This window comes from Podarcis filfolensis (genome assembly GCF_964270895.1).
Source record: "Podarcis filfolensis genome assembly, chromosome: Z".
Lineage (NCBI taxonomy): Eukaryota > Metazoa > Chordata > Lepidosauria > Squamata > Lacertidae > Podarcis > Podarcis filfolensis.
The window spans coordinates 4,996,341-5,019,517 of NC_139617.1; the positions used below are offsets into that span (position 1 = coordinate 4,996,341).

The 23,177-nt window shown below is 48.0% G+C and overlaps 1 protein-coding gene across 7 annotated transcripts in view; it reads right to left on the minus strand.

Annotated features, from left to right (window-relative positions):
- The window catches only part of FGF13 (fibroblast growth factor 13), a 235,754-nt gene that overhangs the window by 38,588 nt on the left and 173,989 nt on the right, over window positions 1–23,177 (minus strand). The window contains exon 1 of one of the 7 annotated variants that reach the window (XM_083595641.1): window positions 4,308–5,662. The exons of the other annotated variants lie outside the window; for them this stretch is intronic. Coding sequence (XP_083451767.1) covers window positions 4,308–4,497 — 190 coding nt within the window. The 5' untranslated portion in view covers window positions 4,498–5,662. Of the gene's footprint in view, window positions 1–4,307; window positions 5,663–23,177 lie in introns of those variants that run through there. 7 annotated transcript variants of the gene reach the window in all.

Consider the following 23,177-nt stretch of genomic DNA (forward strand, 5'->3'; position numbering starts at 1 on the left):
GACTCTTAGTTCTTCAGCTGGTTAAGAACAACTGGAATATTTAATGGTTGCGAGTTTGGTGATTTATTTGTTTTTCCGCATTTAGATGCTTGCTCGTTCCTCCCCGCCCACCCAGGTGCATCCCTCGTCTCACACATTTTATACAGAAGACTAACCTTACAAAAGAGTGATAGGAAAGTACTGGTGACAACAGCAGCCTGGAGCAAATGCACAGATTTGCAAAGGGATACTAGTGATAGAGTGGGCAGCCTTGGAAAAGAGAGAGCTCCACCAATGCACTATCTGAGCCAAACCAACATTACAGGGTTGTTGAGAGGATACAGTGGGATAATACCATCTAGAATCATAGAACTGCAGAGATGGAAGGGGCCGTGAGGATCCTCTAGTCCAGCCCCCTGCAATGCAGGAATCTTTTGCCCAACATGGGGCTTGAACCCACAGCCCTGAGATTGAGTCCCATGTTCTACCAACTGAGCCATCTCAGTCCGCAATGGGCATATGCGTGGCCCTGAACTACTTTGGCATAGTTAGTGGGTGGCTAGGAATAAGACAGATTCACATGAAAATGTGGGATGCGACAATGATGCATAAACACAACGGGAGTTGGGTAAGGTTATCTCTCCATCCCTCGCAACTCCATCCTCATGTAACATATCCTGAGTGGGTATGCAGGGGGGGTGTGAAATATGGGAAGATTCATGTATACAGATGACAGGGTTGTGTGCGGAAATAAATGGAGCCTATAAGCCAAACTGCATGTGTGCATTCTCTGAGTAAGTCACTGATGGTTGAGGTCGGGGGTGGCGAAGGGCCATAGCTCTGTGGCAGAGCATCTGCTTTGCATGCAGAAGGTCCCAGGTTCAATCCCCAGATAGGATTCCTGCCTGAAACCCTGGACAGCCACTGTCTGCCAGTGTAGACAATACTGTGCTAGATGGGCTAATGGTTTTACTTTCTCCTATGACCCATCTACCATCTAAGCCAGGGGTTGTCAACCTGGTCCCTACTAGTGGGTGTTTCAGGATTCTAGGTGGTTGGCAGGGGGTTCTACGGCCCAAGCTGAATCCTCCTTCCATCAAGCACTGGTGGGCAGTAAGGAAATTTTACCATCAAGAAAGATGAATTAGTGGGCGGTAGGTATAAAAAGGTTGACTACCCCTGATCTAGGCAAATGAGGAAAGACGGTAGCTCAGAGGCACCTCTAGTTACAAACGCCTCAGGTTACAAACGCTTCAGGTTACAAATGTATCTGCATTCAGAAAGTCCCAGGTTCAATCCCCAGCATCTTCAGGTTGGGCTGGGATGGAATAACCCCTGCCTGAAAACCTGGAGGACCACTGCCAGTCAGTGTAGACAATGCTGAGCTACATAGACCAAGGTGGCTTCTTATGTTGCTGATGCGCAAACATACATCTCAAGTGAGTGCAGAAATCTGGAACAGCAGAGAAATCCAGGATGGTACATGAACAAGGGAGAGGCAGAAGATGTCATTCACCATTGTGTCCATGGTGCTGGGTGCACAAAGAGAGACACATTCTTGGCATGCCGATTCCTTTGTGTGTGTAGAAAATAATAAAAAACCTCCATAAGAAACTGAAATCAGCCATTGTCAAAAATGCACAGGAACTTAGGAATGGAAACAAGCGTAGGTAATCCTAAGGACAGTTACAAGTGTGTGGGAAAGGAAAGAAAACTGGTGCCTGTCTATATTAGTGAGTGTGCAAGATGCTCAGAAGGCATAACAAGAAGTCCTTTAGTAAGCATAAGAAAAGGAGGAAAGAAAGAAAGAAAGGGGCTGAAGATCTGAGGCAGAGCAATGTGAAAGGAAAAAGAGGGAGATCAGGGACTGGGGCGTTTAAAGCACTGGAAATCAAAGAGAAGTCAGAGCAGTGGAATGAACAGAGTCCCGAACTTAGAGCAAGGAGATCCAGGTTCAAATCCCCAGTCATCTGTGAAGCTTACTGGGTGATCTGAGCCAGTCACCCCCCTCAGCCCAGAGTACTTTACTGGGCTGTTGTAAGGATAAAATGAGGCTGGGCTGTTGCCCACCTCTGAGCTCCTCCGAGGAAGGGCAGAATGCAAATGCAACCAAGGCTGTGTATACACCATATATTTAAAATAAGTCCCCCCCGCCTCCTGCCCACAAAAAACAAAGAATCCTGGGAACTGCAGCTACAGTTCCCAGCACCCTTAAACTACAGTTCCAAATATTCTTTCGGAAGGTGTTTTAAAGGTGTTACCATAACAAAAAAGGTGGATTTGGGTAACTAATTATTACAATTGGTATTTGAATGCTTGGCTTTCCATTGGCTCAATCAGCCCTTATGTTTTGCTGTATGGAAGAGCATCATGCTCAGCTGGTCATGTGTCAATTGCCACATTTCTCTCCCAATACATGGATCAGGAAGCAGAGATGTGCCAATCAACTTCCATTCACATCTCAGCCTGCATGCTTGATGTTAAAACTAGTCCCTTAGGACTGCTTTCATATGTTACAGGAAGCTCATCTGTGTCAGAAAGCACATGGAACTTGTACATAGATACTCATTTGTTTAATTTGATTGTGTGTTGTTGCTGCAACATGGGTGGAGGGGAGCACCACCCATGTGCGAAACATGTCCGAACATAGCAGTCCCCCTGATGTATCAGAGATGTACCTGACCCAAAAGCAAAATCAACCTGATACTTCTATGACTCACAGGCAATGCAAGCAGCAGTTGTCGCTGGTGTCTGATACTCAGAGGTAGATCACCTTTGAATATGGAGGTTTGTTTTCACTATTGTGGTCAACAACCAGCTGTTACACTCCACACATCCAACCACAGAAGAGCCATGGAAGCTCCTGGCTGCCACCATACAATGGCCAGACAATGCGCCAAGAGGCCCCATGCAACCAGCCAACACTTGCATCCTGCTCCATTAAAGGAGCATCGGAAACTGGCTTACACTGAGTCAGAACACTGGCCCAACTAGCTTAGTACTGTCTACACTGGCCGGCAGCATTTTTTCAGGGTTTCAGACAGGGAGTCTCTCCAGACCTATTTGGAGATGCCAGGGATTGAACCTGGGACCTTCTTCATGCAAAGCAGAGATTCCACCACTGAGCCATGGTCCTTTCCCACACTACAAAGGGCTGCAACTAATCAGGAACTGTTGCAAATATACCTTTTTTTTAAAAAACACACACCCTTTGTTGCCTCCTGAGCATGCAGGTCACAAGCCCCAATGGCCACATAAGAAGATGGTTTCGATCCACGTTGGGGTGGGGTTGCAGATCAGTAGTGCAGCCTGGGTTGAAGGTCCCCAACTCACTCCTTGGCATTCTCAGCCCAGAGCAGAATCAGAACCAGAGCAGAAATGACTGGAATGGATGGACTAATGTCTGCCTCTCATATAAGGCAGCTGCACAGGCTCCTACAGCATTTGCTCACATCTCCCCCTTTTTCCCCCAGTAGGAAAATCAGAATGCCTGGCGTTGGTCCTCCACAGAGAACCCTGCAGGACCACAGCAAAAGGGTCCATCTAACTCAGCATCCAGTTCCCCACAGTGGCCAGTCAGACACTTATGGGAAAGCCGTGAAGCAAGGGAGTGAAGGCAAGAGCCCTCTCCTGCTCTTGCTCCTCAGCACCTGATATTCAGAGGCATTCTGCTCTTGTACATGGAGGGTCTAACTCCTGTGTTTAAGAAGAATGGAAGACAAGCCCTTTTGTTGCAGACTGAGGATCCAGCTTCCATCTCATAACAAGAGCTAGGCAGATGCCTCCAAAAGGCCCAGAAGCAGGGGGACTTCCAAGCAATAGCCCTCCCTAACACATTAAACAGTATTCTGACATACGGAGCTGCCTTTATACCAAGGCAGACCACTGGGTCCATCTAGCTCAGTATTGTCCACACTGACTGGCAGTGGCTCTCTAGGGTTTCAGGCAGGGGACATTCCCAGCCCTACCTGGAGATGCCAGGGAATGAACCTGGGACCTTCTGCCTGCCAGGCAAATGCTCTACCTCTGAGCCTTTCCACAAGGGGCATTAGACGCCAGAGTCCAAAGAGCCACCAAGACTAACAGAGCTCACCTCTCCCCAGTGATAGGAGCATCAGAACAGGAGACCAGAGGTCCAGCTAGTCCAGAACCCTCCAATCGCAGTGGCCTATCAGACGCCTTACAAGGTAGCCTACAGCCGGGCAGGAACCAAAGAGCCCACCCCGGTTTTCGCAGGGGTGCAGCTCCTCACCCAGGAACCGGGCCATCTCCCCCCAACCCGGAGCAAGCCTGCCACCCCTCGCCTCCCCCACCAGCGACCAGCCCACCTGGTTTCCTCCTCCGCCTTTTCTTGGAGCCGAAGAGCTTGACCCTGGAGAAGACGCTGAGCTTCTTCTTGTCGGCACAGCTGGTCTTGGTCTTGCTGGGGCTGCTGACACATTTGCAGGCGTTGGACTTCTCCCGCTCCCTCGCTTGCCTCTTTTGTCGGATCAGGGAGCTGGCGATGGCTGCTGCCATAGCCGCCACCCTGGAGGGTCAGACGTCGGGGCTGCGGGGGCTGCCTGCGGGGGGAGCCCCCAGCATGCTGCTCTCGCCTCCCCTCGGAAAAAAAATTAATAAACGAAGCGAGGCCTGGCGTGACAGGAGGCCAGGCCACCTCCCGCCTCGCAAGGAAGGTGGGGAGCCGCCTGTTGGGGGCCACGCGGGGAGGGGTGAGTCCGCGTCCGCGCGCCTTTCGGTTTGGGTAGCTGCCCCGACTATGCCGCCCAGCCCCGATCCCTTCCTGTGGGTAGAGTAGAGGGAAAGGGGTGGAAAAGAATCCTCCTCAAACTTGGCCCCGGACTGAAAAGTTGCCTGCCCACTCAGCGAAGAGAGGAAGCCAACAGGTCCCTCGACGTCTCCAAATGCTCCCTTGGCGCAGCATTGGCGCTGTCGGGCCCTGACGGCGCCTCGCGCCGAAGCTTCGTCCCCTTTCCCCTTTCTTTCGACCACTGGCAGTCACCCCTTTAGGAACTCGGAGGGAGACAGGGAGGTGGAGAGAAAGAGGGAGGCGCGGGGAGCGCCCGGGCTGCTGTCCGTTCCCTTCTTGGAAATGTGGGCACCAGTTGTGGCGTCTTCTTCAGTAAGTTCTCCAAGCTGCTGCTGCGTGCGGGGCTGTCCGGGTCCCTCGGGGAGCGCCAGCGGATTGGCACGGGCTCTCCTCAAACCGGGAGCGGTAGCCGCAGCATCTCCCAAATCCTCCTCCTGGCTTTGGCGTGTTTTCGGATGGAAGATGGGGAGGGGGGTGCGGGTGAGAGAAGCTGGGTTTTCCTTCGACAGCAGCACCTGCAAAAAAAGGCAGCAGCAGGACTAACGGAGGCTGCGCTCTCTTTGCCAGGAGCCGCACGGCGACGCAGCAAAGCCCCTCAGCAGCACAGCTCAGCACCCCCTCCTTTTCAGCAAATGCAGAAATCGGACTAAGAGCGAAGGGAGTCGAGGAGGAGGATGAAGCACAAGAAGAAGAAGAAGAAGAAGAAGGGGAGGGGGCGAAGCAGCTTGGAGGCAGACGCAGCTGTGGCTAGAGGAGGCGGCCGTCTCCCTGGGTAGGTAGAGAGGCGGGGGGGGGGGGAGAGGGCGAGGACGGCCCCTCTAAGCAAGAAGCGCCTCTCGGTGGGGAAAGAGGCAGCAGACACCCAAACAGACGTGACTTGCGTTAGAAAGAACTTCGAGGAGCTAGGATGCCGAGTGGCAGGGGAAAGGTGGGGGCGGGGGCACGCGTCGTGAGAAACCCGACAGGCGGGCACGCTTGGGAGGCGATGGGTGTCCAGGGAAAAGGAGCAGAAGGAGGACTCAGCGGTTGGCTCGGAGCAAACGGTCCACCTTTGAATCCTGCACTTGCATCTTTCTCGTTCTCATCCTGTGGGGAAGCTCACACCAGCAAGGCGTTAAGGAGTCCAGGCATCCCACCGAAGCCAGTAGAAGACAATAAAAAAAAAAATTAAGAAGGAGAAGGATGGTGGGTTGGCAAACCCCACAAAATATGCACCCAAATTTAGCCACATGCCCTCACCTCAGAACACAGTGATAAAAGAACTGGTTGCAGTGCCCCAGGAAAGGAAACCAATCAGGGTCCTTCTGGGTTTTAAGAAGGGGCAAGGAGCTAGTTCCTCAGGAAGGCTTTCCCCAAACTGGGGAAGGTTTTCACTGCAGCATGATTTTGGTGAGGGGGTGGTTATAAGCTCCTAGTAAGCAGAGACCTTTTGCCTCTCCAATTTTGCTTTTGGGTTTTCTCTGTACGCCTGCAGAGCTGACTTGCTTTCCCATTCCAACATGTGAAAAGTGGCCTTGCTTTCCATTTCCAAATATTAGCCTGGTAGCAAACAGGGGCAGTTTAAAATAAACCCTTAGTGATTTCTTGAATGCAGAGAAGCCAGGCAAAAAATTCCATCAAAACGTTCAAACAACAGAATCTGGATTGAAGTGTGTGGTTCTTCTGAGAAATCAGAACACTGATCTAAAAACAGCTGGCTGTCGTGCTTTTGACCAATCAGCCGCATGTTCATCCAGAATGAGGAAATGGTCTTCTTGCCATAAGCACATTAATGAGTGTTTGACTTCCTCACTACATCTGTGTCCTCTCGAACAGCTAAGCCCTTCTTGCCAAGTCATCTCCTGAGATGTCATCAAAGCCAAATACACAGACGCAGGGTTGGTTGTAGGGCTTCAAGACTACTGATCCTGTGATGCTGTGAACACTGGACAAAGTATGCACATACCAGGACAGTGCTTACAGAAAGAATCAAAGAAGTTGGAAGAGACCCCGAGGGTCATCCAGCCCAACCCTCTGCAATGCAGGAATCACAGCTAAAGAATCCATGACAGATGGCCACCCAACCTCTGTTTAAAAACCTCCAGTGAAGGAGATTCAGCCACCTTATCTAAAACTACAAGATACTATCATGCATCCAATTTCAAGTAGAAACTTGTGTGATGATAACTGGGACCCAAATTACAAAGAGCAATTGAGACAGGTAAAAGTAAATTGATTCATCTGTCGTACTCTTGGTCATCACCTGCCTTCTCATGCCACCATTGCAACAAGCCTCTGTTATGATCAACAGCCACTCCTTTCTTCCTTCTCAGAAATTTCTTCTGCCATCTTCAGGGAACCAGTGAAGTTGTCAGAGTGTCAAACAAGGACCTTGGAGACCAACTTTCAAATCCCACTTTGGTAATGAGGCCCTCTGTGTGACTTGGGGCCAGTCACCATCTCTTAGCCTGACCTACCTCACAGGGTCGTTGTGAGGAAAGAACAGGGAGGCGAGAACTATGTATACTGCTTTGAGTTCCTTTGGAGGAAAGGTGGAATACAAATGTAATAATAAAAAAATAAAAATATCCTAGATGGAAAGTACAGAGTAAGTTTTTGAGATCTTCAGTGAAGGTCTAGGCACATCAGAGGGGAGCAATTCAAATGCAGAGCCTGCCTGCCCACACCTGAGAATGGAAACAGTGATTGCATCATGGCTTGCAGCTGGTACTGCCAAAGTGCAAATTGTTGTTGTTAATTCAATTTATATACTGCCCCTTATCCAAAGATCCGCAGGCAGTGTACAACATTAAAAAGATAATTTACATAGCATAATAATGAAAGCCAATCATAGAAATAGTTATAACAACAGTCCCCCCCATATTTATTTATTTAAAAAAAATGGATGGTTTAATGGCCAAAGAGGAATGTTTTCGCCTGGAGCTTAAAAATATGTAATGATGCCACATGAAAAAGGGCCTCAGATGATGATCACATGGACTGGGTTGGTTCATATGGAGAGAGGCAGTCCTTGACGTATTGCGGTCCTGAGCCATTTAAGGCTTATAGGTCAAAACCAGCACTTTGAATTGGGCCTGGGAACTAATTGGCAGCCTGTGCTGTCAGGCCAGCATCAGGGTAATATGCTCAACTCGTCTTGCCCCAGTGAGGAACTTGGCCATCAAATTTTGCACCAGCTGAAGTTTCCAAACCATCTTCAGATGCAGCCCCTCAAATGAGATGTTGCAGCAATCAAATATGTAGTTCAGTGGTGTTATTAAGAAAGAATATTGGTTTGCGATCAACAGCTAGGCACTTTTCTCCAGTTTTTACACATAGGCAACTGAAAATCACTCTGCAAAATCCAAGACTTGTCCATAGGTCTATGTCATTTCATGCATAATTCACAGGGTTAAGCTTACATTGGTAAAACCAACTGCACACCTAGACTCCTCTGACAGCCACTGTGCTATAATGGCTAGAGTTTAGGGACAAAATGGGTCCAGATTCCAGTCCCTGGTCAGACAAGTTGATTCTTTGGATAGCTACAATCTTTTTTTTTAGCTTAATTGACCTCAGGTTTATTGTGGGACTAAACAGGAGTGACCATGAGCACATCAGTGCAAGACCCTGATTCAAAATTCAACAAATCGGTGGCTTCAAAGAGACAAAGTGGCAATGGTGTTTTGGGGAGTTGTTTTTAAAATATTTTATTATGATTATATATACCACACTTACTCCATAATAAGTCCAGGGCAGTGGAGAAAGCAATTAAAATACCATAATTTATAACGGGGTTGGAAGCCCCTAGCCTGGGAGCTATATGTGCCACCCAGGACACACCAAAAGCCACACTCCCTCACCCTAGGAGACATCCTTCACCAGCCTGCTCTGCACCCTTCCTCAGTGCTTTGCCTGACTGGTCTGTGCCCTTGAACTATGCAAATGCCTCTTGCTTGACTGTTTGAAGGACAGAGAGGGGTATTTGTGTGTATATGTGTGTTCATGTATACACACACTGACTTTTGTATGGCTGGAGTGTGTGATTTGCTTTATTCTGAACTATTTAGATAGTTATTTTATACTGTACACTTTGTTTTACACGACTTTTTTTTAAAAAAATTGTTAAGTGGTATATACATTTGCTAGCTAAATAAATCAGAAAGAAAGAAAGAAAGAAAGAAAGAAAGAAAGAAAGAAAGAAAGAAAGAAAGAAAGAACAGGCTTCAAAGGGGTGTGCCTCACGGTAACATGAAAGCCGTGTACGAGAGTCCCTGGCTGTCATGCATGGCAATTAAAGAGATGCATTTTAAGATGCCAAGTTGCCAAGATCCATTCCCACTGGCAGTAGCCAGGAATCATCAATGCTACATTTGCAAGGCTGCCAAATGACAGTGTAAGTGCATAATGCCAAAACCGTTCCCGTATTTCTCTTTGCATGGATAAAATGAAGTGTGGTTAATTCAGCCTAACATTACAGACATGGCTGTTTCAGTAAATGACAGCCCCACTAGGAACACGCTGTTCACAGAGGGACTTCTCTTTTGCTTTCGGAGTCACCCACAGTTCCAAATCAAATTGCTAGCCATTCTAACCTTTACGAAGTTTGTTCGGGATTATTCAGGACCAGGAGTTGCAATAGGCTGGGTGTGGGGAGGTGCAGGAGATGGGTGGGTTGTTAGGAACCAAGAGACATTATCACATGTCCCATCTGCACTATACCTTTAAATAAGAAACATGCCACTTTAAACAAGCATGGCTCTGCTCCGCCCCCCAGAGAATACTGGAAACTGTAGTTTTGTTAGGAGACCCCTGTGCATACAGCTACAGTTCTCAGAGTGAGTTACACACCAATCTCTCTTCCTTGAGAACTTTGGGAACTGTAGCTCTGTGAGGGGAAGAGTGGGGCCCAAGAGGCCACAGCAGCCATAACAAGCTACAGTTCCCATGAGTTTTTAATGTGCTATGATGCTGCTTTAAACGCATGGTGCAGATGGGGTGACTGTTCAAGAACATATTCAAGGATGCTGATGAGGGGCTTGGTTTTAGCCCCCGGGCCTGAGGATCCCCCCTCCAGTTATTATAGAGTACTTTCAGATGTTTAAGCACTTCACACACATTGTTGTACAATCCTTACAATGTCCCTATCAGGTAAAGGTAAAGGGACCCCTGACCATTAGGTCCAGTCGTAGCCGACTCTGGGGTTGTGGCACTCATCTCGCTTTATTGGCCAAGGGAGCTGGCGTACAGCTTCCAGGTCATGTGGCCAGCATGACTAAGCCACTTCTGGTGAACCAGAACAGCGCAAGGAAACACCGTTTACCTTCCGCCGGAGCGGTACCTATTTATCTACTTGCACTTTGACGTGCTTTCGAACAGCTAGGTTTGCAGGAGCAGGGACTGAGCAATGGGAGCTCACCCCATCGCAGGGATTTGAACTGCCGACCTTCTGATCGGCAAGTCCTAGGCTCTGTGGTTTAGAGACAGCACCTCCTGCAGCGCCACCCGCAGGCCAGCATTAGCCTCAGACTGCAGATGGCCATATTAAATCTGGAGTTAAATGAGATCTAGAGCTTTGGTTCACATGCTATATAACAGGCATGTCCAACCAGCAGATCACGATCTACCAGTAGATCCCCGGCTGATCCTGGTAGATCGTGGGACCCTTATCAATCATGGGATTAAATAAAGTTTACCAAAAGTTAACAAATAAAAGCTGAAGAATTCTGGGCAATCCTACCCCCCAAAAGTTCAACAACTCTGGGCAATCCACCCACCCCACACACGCTCCTCCTCCCTCCAATGACAATGGGAACATCACTGCCATTTTTTTATACTGAGAGTAGATTGCAGTCATTTGGGAGTTGGATGTGCCTGCTATATAACAATAGCGACAACAATAATGCATTTCTGTTTAGCAAAAGAGAACAGGTACGTTTGGCCACCAAGGACAACATACAAGTACTTTGTTGTCTCTGTGCTACCTTGTGAATGTCAAAATAAGAAAAAAGGTTATTTTACAGTGTGCTCATCCAACACAAGAAAACAACTCCTCATCGACTTCCCTTTCATATTCAAGCCAGAAGCTCATTGGTAGTTTGTCAACGGGAATTAAGAGGATGAACATTTATTACGATCATTTTTGAAAAGAAGTGTTGCATTTATCTCTTCCTAAGAAATAGGACAGAAAAGTTGTTTTCAGATGATGCCATCAATTTGAGGTTTTAGCAGTGGAATCTATAGCTGGAATGGAGGAAGACTAAATGCATTCTGATGCATTAAACTCTGCATGGACAATGGACTCACTGTAATATTGTGGCTGAAACTCTATGCACAAAACACAATGCAACTCTTACAAACACACACACACACACACCAGTTTGTAATATTTCCCCTGTGCCTCCTCCCTTATAAGCAAAACCCACAACCACAACAAAACAACTTTGGGTTAGGAGAACAACAAGCTTTTAGGCCAGGGATGAGGAGCTTCCAAGGTCCTCCTGATGTTGTTGAACTGCACCTTCCATCAGCACCAGCCAGGGTGGCCAATGGTCAGAAATGATGAAAGCTGAAGTCCAACAACATCTGGGGAACAAAAGGCCCCCCATCCTTCACTAGGAAGATATTATGCAACCCTTCATCCTTTGTTTTCTTTTCACATTCCAAATTTGCCTTTTGATTTCAAATGCATGAGTCACAAACAGAATTGTAGAGTTGGAAGAGACCCCAAATATCATGTAGTTCAAACTCCTGCAACGAAGGAATCTTATCCATGACAGATGGCCACCCAACCTCTGCTTACAAAGCACCAAGGAAGGTGAGTCCACCACATCCCGAGGGAGACTGTTCTACTGTTGAACAGCTCTTATGGTCAGAAAGTTCTTTCTTATGTTTATTCAGAATCTCACTTCTTGAAGCTTGAATCCATTGGTTTGAGTCCTACCCTCCAGAGCAGGAGTAAAAAAAAGTTTGCTCCATGACAACCCTTTAGATATTGGAGGATGCCTATCACAGCTCCTCTCAGTCTTGTCTTTTCTAAAAATACCCAACCCCTTCAACCATTCATCATCAGGCTTACTTTCCAGACCCTTATTCATCTTGGTCACCCTCCTCTGCACACCTTCCAGTTTGTCAGTATCCTTAAGTTGTGGTGCCCAGAACTGGACACAGTACTCCAGCTGGGGTCTGACCAAGGCAGAATAGAACAGGAGTATTATTTCCCTTAATCGGCACTCTAGACTTCTGTTGGTGCAGCCTAGTATAGCATTAGTTTTTCTTGCTGCTGCATCACACTGTTGACTCATCTTAATTAGTGGTTTACTAAGACTCCTAGACCCTTTTCACATACACTACTGGCAAGATTGCTGAAACATTCACAAAATTTGCTTTGAAGGTCTAATGTCTACCTGCAATTTTAGTACTACTAGACATTCAGCAGAACGATAGAATCATGGTTCCCTTCTATTGTATGTTGCCATGTCACAGTGTGACATCTCTGCACATTGTGCCACTGGTTTTAATGGATGCTATGTTGTCTTCCTGTGTTCTCTTCTGCCCTAAAGTATATGGCTCTGTTATGCTTTGGCATAACCATCAGCTACAGAGACCAGAACATGAGCAACAGTGTTAAGACTATGACTCTTTAAAGACTTCAAGAGGAATTCAGCATAGGGCTAAGTCCTTTAGCAGTGTACTAGCGGAATGGCTTGTGCAAAGGATGGTGCAGGGAGCCAGCATGGTTCTCATGGCTGACTGTAGCCCCAATACTTCCTACCAGCATAACTGTTCTGCTAGAATCAACCATGATTCTTGCCCTTATGCTAGTGCAACTGTTCTTGTGCTGACGGTTAGAGAACATTGAGTCAGGGCCCTCAGTCATTAGTCCTTCATCTGGGAACAAGATGTGCTCTCAGGCAACAACCTGGTGTCCTTCAGAGTCTATAACAAAGTGCTGTTTGTTACAGTAGGGGGAAATAGTCTCATATCGAGGGCTGTGCTCCCTTACGGGCAAAATTCCAAGGGTCACATGCCTCTACTGAGTATGGCTAAAGTATGCAGAGTATGGTAGACTACATCCCAGCTGCACAAAAGTCAAAGATTTCTACCCCCCCCCCACCCCTCCATCCTCCATCCAAACAAACAAGCAAAAGGCATTGTCACAGTTCTAGAACATAACCCAGCTGGGCAAAAGCAATCAAAGAGGTAATGGAACAGTGCCTGAGTGTGGCATTGCCTGGGCAGGATGTGGGAATGGATTTAGATACCAGGAGAGGACATATTGTTTAGTTTTTATCTTCTTTGCTTATGTTAGTGAGATCAGCAGAGGAGCATCCTTTATAGCTTTAAACTTGGAAGCTAAGACAAGGTTGATCTAACCTTCTAGAAACAATAATCCAGGATGCTTTAAGACAGACTGGATTTTCCTGGTATTACCATATATACTCGTGTATAGGCCGTGAAATATACTCAGAGTCGCAAAGTGATTTCATGCTCTTTATTCAGCTCATAGTGGTGAGGAGGAATGAATGAATGAATGTCCCCTCAAAGCATCTGCTTTATATACATTATTTACACAATGGGCTGCACATGACTGGCTAATTCCGGAATTCTACTGTAAGCCAATCAAGTTGTGGATTCACTTCTATCTGGAGCATGATTGGGTGGTTCCTGCCAACCAATCATACTGCTGCATTGTTCTAGGACCAATCAGACTGCTGCATTCTGAATCCTATTGTTCTAGGACCAATCAGACTGCTGCCTTTTGGATCCTATTGTTCTAGGACCAATCAGACTGCTGCAGTTTGGATCCTATTCAACTCAGTACATAACACCCCTCCCCTCTAAGTTCCAGTCCTGCCCGGGAGGTCGCATTCATAGTCCTCGAGGTACGCTTACGTGTGTGTTGTGGCCTGTGGTGTTCCCTGGTCTGGGGTTCAGGTTCTGGCTCGTGTTCCAAGGATGCTGGCTGTGATGTGCCTGTTTGGTCTGGCGCAACCGGCTCGCTCAGTCGTGGTTCTGGTGTCCTTTCGGCCTCGCGGGTCCTCTCTGTATTTACTGATTCTGCCTCTCCTGCTGGCCCCTCCTGCTCTATGGGCCTCACTGCCCCTCTGTTCCCTTGGGACTCCTCTGACCTTTCCTCCTCCTGGTTTTCTCCGGGAATTGTCGCCATATCTGGTCGCAGTGGCGGCGCCAACATTGCTCCCCATCCATTAGCACCTCGTACGACACGGGACCAGTGACCCTGGTGACTGTGGCGGGTACCCATGCTGGGCCTGCCCCAAAATTCTTTGTGTACACTGGGTCCTGGGCCTCGAAGGTCCAGGGGTTCCTGCCTTCCCCCACCACTACCTCATCCTGAGCTCTATCGGGGTGAAGGCGGTCCAATCTGATTGCAAGGTGCCGACCCATTAGTAGTTCAGCGGGGCTCCGGCCAGTCGTTGAGCTGGGGGTGCTGTGTTGTGCTAGGAGGAATGTGGCAAGGCGGTACTCCCAATCCTCTTGCGTCATGCGGCGAAGGGTGTCCTTGGTGGTCCGCACCATGCGTTCTGCTTGGCCATTGGTGGCAGGGTGGAATGGCGCCGAACGGATGTGGCGGATGGCGTTCTGCGCTGTGAAGGTTTGGAATTCTCCTGACGTAAATGCAGTCCCGTTGTCTGAGACGAGAGTGTCAGGGAGCCCGTGGGTTGCAAACAGCCTGCATAGTACCCGGATGGCTGCGGACGTAGAAGTGGACGGTACCAGTGCGACTTCCAGCCATTTGGTGTAGGAGTCCACCACTATGAAGAATGTTTTCCCCTGAAAGGGGCCAGCGAAGTCCACATGCAGGCATGACCATGGTGCTCGGGCGGACTCCCAGGACTGGACTGGGGCCCTTGGGGGATCTGGGCGGGATTCTTGGCAGGCCTGGCAGTGTTTGACCCAGGCCTCTATCTCTCCGTCGATCCCCGGCCACCACACATAACTCCTGGCCAGGGCCTTCATTCTTACTACCCCTGGGTGTGTCTCGTGTAGGGCTGTGAGGACCCTTTTGCGGAGGGGCTGGGGAACAACGACCCTGCTTCCCCATAACAGGCACCCCTTGTGGGCCGACAGTTCATGTTTGCGGGTTGTGTAGCTGGCGAATTCTGGCCCGGGGCTGCTGCTGGGCCATCCCCTCCACACCCAGTCCAGGACCCGGGAGATGACCCTATCTTTCTTGGAATGGTGTGCAACTTCTTGTGCCTGAATGGGGCGGTCGGGAAGCAGCTCCAGGCTCATAACCTCTTGTGCAGGTGCTGGGTCGGGGCCTGTTTCCGGTAGTGGTAGCCTGCTGAGGGCGTCCGCATGGCCCATCGCCTTCCCAGGGCGGTGAATCAGTTCATACTGGTAGCTGGCAAGGAAAATTGACCACCTGAGGACGCGAGGAGATAGCACTTGGGGGGGCTGCTTTTCGGGGGCAAACAAGCCAAGCAACGACTTGTGGTCAGTCACCACGGTGAAGGGCCGCCCGTACAAGAAATCATGGATTTTTTTTACTCCCTTCACGATTGCCAGACCCTCCTTGTCGATTTGTGAGTAGTTCCGCTCGGTTGCGTTGAGTGTCTGGGAAAAGTATGCCACCGGTACCTCTCTTCCATCTGGGAGTTGGTGTCCCAGGACAGCGCCAATGCCATAGGGTGAGGCGTCGCATGCTAGCACCACCGGCAGCCTCTCGTCAAAGTGTGCCAAGACCGAGTTTGAGACAAGCAAGTCCTTGACTGCCTGGAATGCGGCCTCCTGGCGCTGGCCCCACACCCAAGGGGCCCGCTTGTCCAGGAGTCTGTGTAGGGGCTCCGCTACCGCCGCCTTGTGGGGAAGGAAGGAATGGTAAAAGTTCAATAGTCCCAAGAAGGCCTGAAGTTCTGTCTTGTTCTTGGGCGCTGGGGCATCACAAATGGCCCGTACCTTGTCCCCAGTCGGGTGGACCCCTTCTGCGTCCACCATAAATCCCAGAAAGTCCACCTGAGGCACTCCTAGTAGACATTTTTCCCGCTTCACCTTGAGACCCGCCGTCTGGAAACGGTGCAGAACGGTGCGGAGGCGGTCCTCAAACTCCTCTGGTGTGGGCCCGGCAATCAACACATCATCGAAGAAGGGGGTGACACCAGGAATCCCTTTAAGGAGAGAGTCCATTAGATTCTGGAATATGCCTGGTGCCACGCTGACACCGAATTGCAGCCGCTTTACCCTGAACGCTCCTCTGTGCGTCACAATCATCTGTGCCTCTGCTGTGGCCTCATCTACTGGCAGCTGTTGATATGCTTGGGCCAAGTCCAGCTTGCCAAAAATTTTCGACCCAGCCATGGTGGCAAGGACATGGCTGACCACTGGCACTGGGTATGCATGGGCCGTGAGGGCCTTGTTTATGGTACATTTGTAGTCTGCGCAGATGCGGACTGAACCATTAGGCTTGACAGGTGTGACGATTGGGGTTTCCCAGGGGGCATTAGGCACCGGCTCCAGCACTCCTTGCTCCACGAGTCGGTCCAATTCCTCGTCTATACGGGGTTTCAGGGTGAACGGGACCCGGCGGGCCTTGAGCCTGACTGGTCGTACTGCGGGGTCAAGCTATAGAGCAATGGGGGGGCCCGTATACTGTCCCAATTTCCCATCAAAAACCCCCGGAAATTCCTTGCATATGGTGTCCACGTCCACTTGTAAGCTCATGTGGTTCACCCCGGTGATGGCTAGCCCCAGGGGTCTAAACCATGCCAATCCCAGTAAGCTAATGTAGGGGCCCTTGACCACAAGCAAGTCCAGTTGCCGCGTCCGCCCTCGGTATTGCACCCTGAAGGTCCCCACCCCCATTGTGGGGACCTTACGTTTCTGGAAGTCCCGGAGGGTGAATGGGGCCGGCCTGAGTTTGGGACCCCCAGTAGGACACAGTTTCCTTAAGGTCCTTGCCAAGATTATGGATAGAGTTGAACCCGTGTCAAGCTCCATGCGGCATGGGGCCCCCTCTATCTGTACCTCTACATAAATTTTCTCTACGTTGGGGTGGGGCAACTGGTATACCTGGAAGTCCGTGAGCTCCATCGAGTTGCCTTGGTGTGTTGGGCCCCGGGACCTGGGGCTCTTGGATTGGTCATCTGATGCCTGGCGTCGGGTGGGCCGAGCTCGACACACCCGGGCGATGTGTCCCAATTTTCTGCACTGCCTGCACTCTGCGTTGCGGAAATGGCAGGTCCTCCTCTTGTGACTTTCCCCGCAGCTTGCGAAGTTCCCTCCTTCTCGTCGAGGCAGCTGTGGTATGTGGGCTGCTTGAGTGCGCTGCTGTACTCGGTGCACCTCCTCCTTGTCAGATCCTGAATCGTCGGTGAGGTCTTTGTGGTGGACCCTCGGTTGGGATGGCAGGCTCGGCTGTGCCTCTTGCGTCGACCTCTCGGCAGCTTCCGTTGCTAGGGCCTCCTCCAGAGCGACCTGGAACGTTAGGTCCTTCTTAGCGTAGAGGCGTCGTTGCAGCTTCTCATCCTTCAGGCCACCGACAAGGCGGTCACGAAGCATGTTCTCCAGCTCTGAGAAGTTGCAGAACCGGGCAGCTTGGCGGAGAGAGGTCACAAACCCAGTTATGGTTTCCCCAGGGGCTTGCCGCTTTGCGTAGAAGGCATTTCGACAAGCCACCACTGAGTGCTGCGGCGAAAAGTGCCCCTTCAGCTGTTCCATTATTGTTTTGTATGGAACAGTAGCGACGTCTTCAGGTGCAAGGAGAGGCCGGACGATTTCAAATGTCTCCTCTCCGCAGACGCTGAAGAATATTGCCCTCTTCTTGGCGTCTTCTTCATTGGTGACCCCCTTGGCTTCTAGGAGGAAGGTGAAACGGGAGGCGTACGCTTCCCAGTCTCCAGATGCTGGGTTGAACGGCGAGAAGCTGCTGTCAGTTGCCATTCTGAGTTCCTTGTGTCCCAGAGCTGAAGCCTGGATACACGGTGCGAGGCAGCGGTGCGGCAGGTGGCGGTGCTGCGGTGCTGTGTGTTGCAGTCAGCTCAGTGGGATCCCACCTTCGTCGCCAGTGAAATATACTCAGAGTCGCAAAGTGATTTCATGCTCTTTATTCAGCTCATAGTGGTGAGGAGGAATGAATGAATGAATGTCCCCTCAAAGTATCTGCTTTATATACATTATTTACACAATGGGCTGCACATGATTGGCTAATTCCGGAATTCTACTGTAAGCCAATCAAGTTGTGGATTCACTTCTATCTGGAGCATGATTGGGTGGTTCCTGCCAACCAATCATACTGCTGCATTGTTCTAGGACCAATCAGACTGCTGCATTCTGAATCCTATTGTTCTAGGACCAATCAGACTGCTGCCTTTTGGATCCTATTGTTCTAGGACCAATCAGACTGCTGCAGTTTGGATCCTATTCAACTCAGTACATAACAGGCCGACTTTTTCAGCACATTTTTTATGCTGAAAAAGCTCCCCTCGGCTTATACTTGAGTGAGGGTCTCACCCAAGCACATTTCCAGCAGCCCCTCGTCGGAGCAAGCTGTTTGCTGCTGCCGCTCGTGCCGCTGCTGCTCTGCCAAGCGCGGCTCCTGTGCCTGCCCTTGCGAGCGGCGGAGACTGTCGTCGGCGGAGGAGGAGCCCTTTCAGACTACTTGTTCTTCCTCCACCGCTGCCACCACCAGCCTCTGCCTCTCGGCAGCACCATAGGTAGGCTGGGGGACGGGAGGGGCCGGAGGAGAGAGAGAAGCCCCCTCTGCCGTGTGTGCATGCGTGCACATACACATGCACTCCGGCCCACCAGGAGGTTTGTGGTGTGGTGAACTGGCTTATACTTGAGTCAATAAGTTTTCCCAGTTTTTTGTGGTAAAATTAGGTGCCTTGGCTTATATTCAGGTCGGTTTATACTTGAGTATATACGGTACCCCTTTTCTCCACCTTAAAAACAACAATCACACACACATTTTTTTGTGAAGAAATAAAAACAGCATTTACTTACATAATCTAGGTCTTGAAGCAGCAATTACAGTAGCAAAATAAAACCAGACTCATAAATTCTATAAGTTGCAAAAGAACAATACGTAAGTTCAAAAATGGTTTCTGAGCTGCAGGGCTCAGACATGCAGGTGTGGTCAGCTTGGAGGCATGACAAAGAAACAAGAGGCTGCCCAGGAAGTAAGGAAGTATATAGCATTACAGCTTCCTGCCAAGGCAGACAAAGGAAGTGATGTCACAGAATTCTCTCTAGCATTTTTTACAGAAAAGATCTGTGAGCCTTAGCTCCTTAATGTGCCTATTCATGTAACAAACATGAATTGTTGGTTTGACTGCAATAATGTCCCACACAGGAGGGGTATGGTTTGGGCAGAGTCCAAGGGGTCATTTAGAGAGGATTGGAGGGCTGCATTTGACCCACAAACAGGAGCCTCTTCACCCCACTGCAGTAGAAACTAGAGTCAAGTCAAACTTTGGCAGCTGCAGTGTTTGTTCAAATCATGGTGCTCCATTTGACCTCCTGGAAACCTACCCATATAATGTGTTCTTGTCATAACACTTATCCATTTTTATAGGCTGGTGAAGGTGGTGGAGGGGTACTGGAGGTGGGGGTTTGGTTTAGATTTGGTGGTGATGATGATTAATAGTAATAATATGCTCCCTTTCATTTCATTGAATCGTTTCATTGTAGAGTCGGAAGGGACCCAAAGGGTCATAGAGTCCAACCCCCAATCACGAAATCAAGAATGGCTTCTTAAACTGCATCATGAAAACTAACTTACAGTTGGGGAAAGCTTTCAGTTCCACACTGACATATTCAGAAAAGGCCTGTGGTATGGGCATCATGAGGCCATCCCATTTCAGAATGCATTGAGGGAAGAATGCATTGAGGCAGAATCACATGAGGGAATGCTTGCTCACATAGAAACTGGGCAAATGCTGGGAAGTCAGAGAGAAGGTTCAGCATGTCACCATTTCCCTGACATGCTCATTTTACATGTGTGGGACCTCCCACCCCCCAACAGAAGTGTTAATTCATAAGATCTCTCCAACGGAAGTCTTTATAGCTTGGAGTGTGCTGATTTTACGAACTGGCCTGGAGGTAGAGATGGATGAATCTGTTGGTTTTGATTTCTCTCAATCCCCTCCCCACCCCACCCCCAAGTCATAAGTTCGGTTCTCCATATTTCCAGTTGTGTGTTTTTTTAAGAATCTCCTGAATGTTTATCAACATTTTAGTGTGAATTTCTCGCAATACAGACACGGTTTTTGTATGCATTTTTCCTTAATACACATTTTCTCCCCAATCAGTGCCCCCTAATACAATGCAAATGTGTATGTTATTTTCAGTTTTTATGCATATGTTGCCCCAGAATATCCATTTTCCTGCACTTCACTTGCCTGGAGAACTGCACTGCAAAATTTGGTGAAGTGCAGATTTTGAAGGATGCCTGTGTTTCACTTCTCGTGTTGTTTTCAAAAGTGTGAATGCGGTAGGCTTGCGTCTAAATGCAAACAGAATCTGATTTCTCTGCCTACCTGGAAGCCACAATTCACAACTCGCACTAACATAGTTCCAGTAACTTTGATGCAAATAAAGCTAGGAGGGCTGTCAGGGGAGGATTTTGGGATGGAAGTCCAGAGCCCCGCTCAGCAGATCAGGAAGGAGGGCCCTCAAGCAGAGGCTTACTATATTTTGCAATCAATGAACAAATGCACATTACCATCTAAAGAGGATAATCCCCCTGTACCAAACCATTAAATCTGAAGTCTAAAATTACCCAGCTGCACCAGTGACTCAACCCCTGAAGAGGAGAAGCTATCCTATGACTGCTAAGCAACATTCATATAAACTAGCCTGACATGCAACCTAATATTTTTGTATTTTCATTGTGTTCTGAAGCAAAGGCCAGAAATAATAATAATAATAATAATAATAATAATAATAATAATAATATGCACATTTATTTGAACATGTCCCACTGTGATAGGATTGCAGCTGTGGCACATAATCATATGCAGGTTTAAACAGAAGTAAGTTCAATGGAGCTTACTCCCAAGTAAACGTGTTTAGGAGTAAGGCTAAAGGCTTATTAGGATTTCAGTGCTAGAAGCCAAGTTGCTGATTTCTTCTGAGTTTAATTTTTCTTTTCTTTACTAAGGAAAAGTTGAACCAAGTTCAGCTTTTTAAAAACAGCTGTCTTTCAGACAAATTTTCCATTTGAGAAAATTCATCATTTTCTTAACTGCATTTTGAGGGTAATGATAGCATTGTGAAACATTTTTGTCAACAACTAGCAAAACAGCCTATGAATATCAGGCTATTTTCTATTTAATACCGTTATTTCATTAACTTTGTATTGCAGATGGAGTCTCTTTACTAATGCATTTTGACCCAAGTATTCACTGTTCACAATAGAAGTATGAGGTGTATTATTACTACAGCTACTTCTTTTTTAGCTCAACTACAGAATTTAGAAAAATCCAAGAAAATAACAGATTTGGAAATTATATATACACGAGAGTATTTCAGTGGCTATCTAGAGAAAAAAGATTGTTGCAGGAATTGTTGGGGTGGTTTTTCTATCTCCGCAAAGGGCGTTGGTTCAACTGGTAATTTGATCATTTCACATAACCAAATGGTTATTTTTTGCATTAAGGGAATACAATACGTGCTGGCATGATGTTGCAACAGATAAATTTGTATGGAAACAAACTTTTGCTTAGAAACACACCATTTAGCTTATGTACAATTGTATTTAAATTAAATTATTTTTGTTTGTTTTCAAAGTCATGTAGTTATAGACATAGTTGCAACGTTACTCTCCGAGTACAATCCTAAATCACAGTTACTTACAAATTAATGGGACCTCAAAATAAACAGACATGACATCAGAATATTAATATAATTTGTAACTATATGTTGCAATGAGAATTAAAATCTGAGAAAGCCTTTGTAAGAAATATTCACCAGCATGCATACTTCATGTGTTGGCAGAGATAACTGTATCAGTCTCTCTTATATTTCTGTATCAAAACTAGAATCCCATCTTGGGAAAAGAAGGCATGTTCGAAAACTGAGAAAGCATATTCGCCATCTCATCAGTATACCCAGATGCCTTCTGCCATACAGTCCATAATGGTGGCTGCTTCTGCAGGTGATTGCAAAAATAAAATTCATTTATGGAACAGCTGGATCAAATATGTGACATTAAATCTCTCTCTCTCTCTCTCTCTCTCTCTCTCACACACACACACACACACACACACACTATATGGTGAGGATATGAGTTAATTCCACCATCATAAACAATGCTTTCCAAAATCTTTGGTAGCTGCCAGCCTTTCCCCAAAGTTTCTCCCCTCCAAATGCTCCTTCTTCTATCCATCTTACCTGAATAAGACTTCCTTATTCCCAGAGCCATATTTCCAGAGGAGCTGCTGCTGCTGCTCCTTTCAGTCCCAGCCTGTATTTGAGAGCGAGCTCAGAGAAAGTTTAAAGGCATATTTAAAGTATTCTCTAAGGTACTGGCCAGAAACATCTTTGTGGTATACACAGAGATCATTAATGGGCATTAGAAGCAGTAGACCATTACGACTTTCAGCAGTCATTAAAAATGCATAGCCTCCAAGAGTCGTTTTCTGGCAAACTTGGAACCATTTCTTGGACATTGGTTGGTGCCGCCTCTTCTGTGATCTTTTGCTTAAATGTGTTATTTTGCAAATGGCAAGTTTTTTTCCTTCCTAGAACAGTGAAGTAAAAGGCGGGAGGGGGAGAGAAAAATACCCATCAACTGTAACCAGATCCCAGATTACATTAGGCCTTCCTGATGTATCTTTGTGTTGCTGTATTTCTTTTCCAGCTTTCATAGCTTTTTAGAGGCAAAACTGCACATTACTTTGGTTTTGTTTAAGCTGAATTATTGATGGGCAATGAACACTACCAGGAGTAATAGTAAACATTGACAAGAATCACTCCTGCTGAGCGTTCTGATTTAATTACCACCTGGGCAACTCTCTCTTTGTTAAGAACATAAGAAGAGCTTGCTGGATTGGGTCAACGGATCACCTACTCCAGCATCCAGTTCTCACAGTGGCCAAGCTGGTGCTTTTGGGAAGCCTGCAAGCAGGACCTGTGTACAAGAGAACCTCTCCCCTCCTGTCATTCATAAGCATATTGCCTCTCACCATGGAGGAATGGCTAGTAGCCACTGCCAGTCAGTGTAGACAGTAGAGAGCAACGTGGAACAGTGGTTTGATCTGGCATCAGGCAGATTTCTATGTTGCTTCACATTGCCATTCGGGTCCCGCACCCCCAGCACAAGCATGGCTTGGTGAGCTGGCTTTGCTCTTGCCTGCTGCAACATATTGGGGGGTGTATTTCAGAGCAGCTGCTGGCTCTGTGTTGGAGCACCCCTTCAGCATGGCACAGAAAACACGCTTGGTTC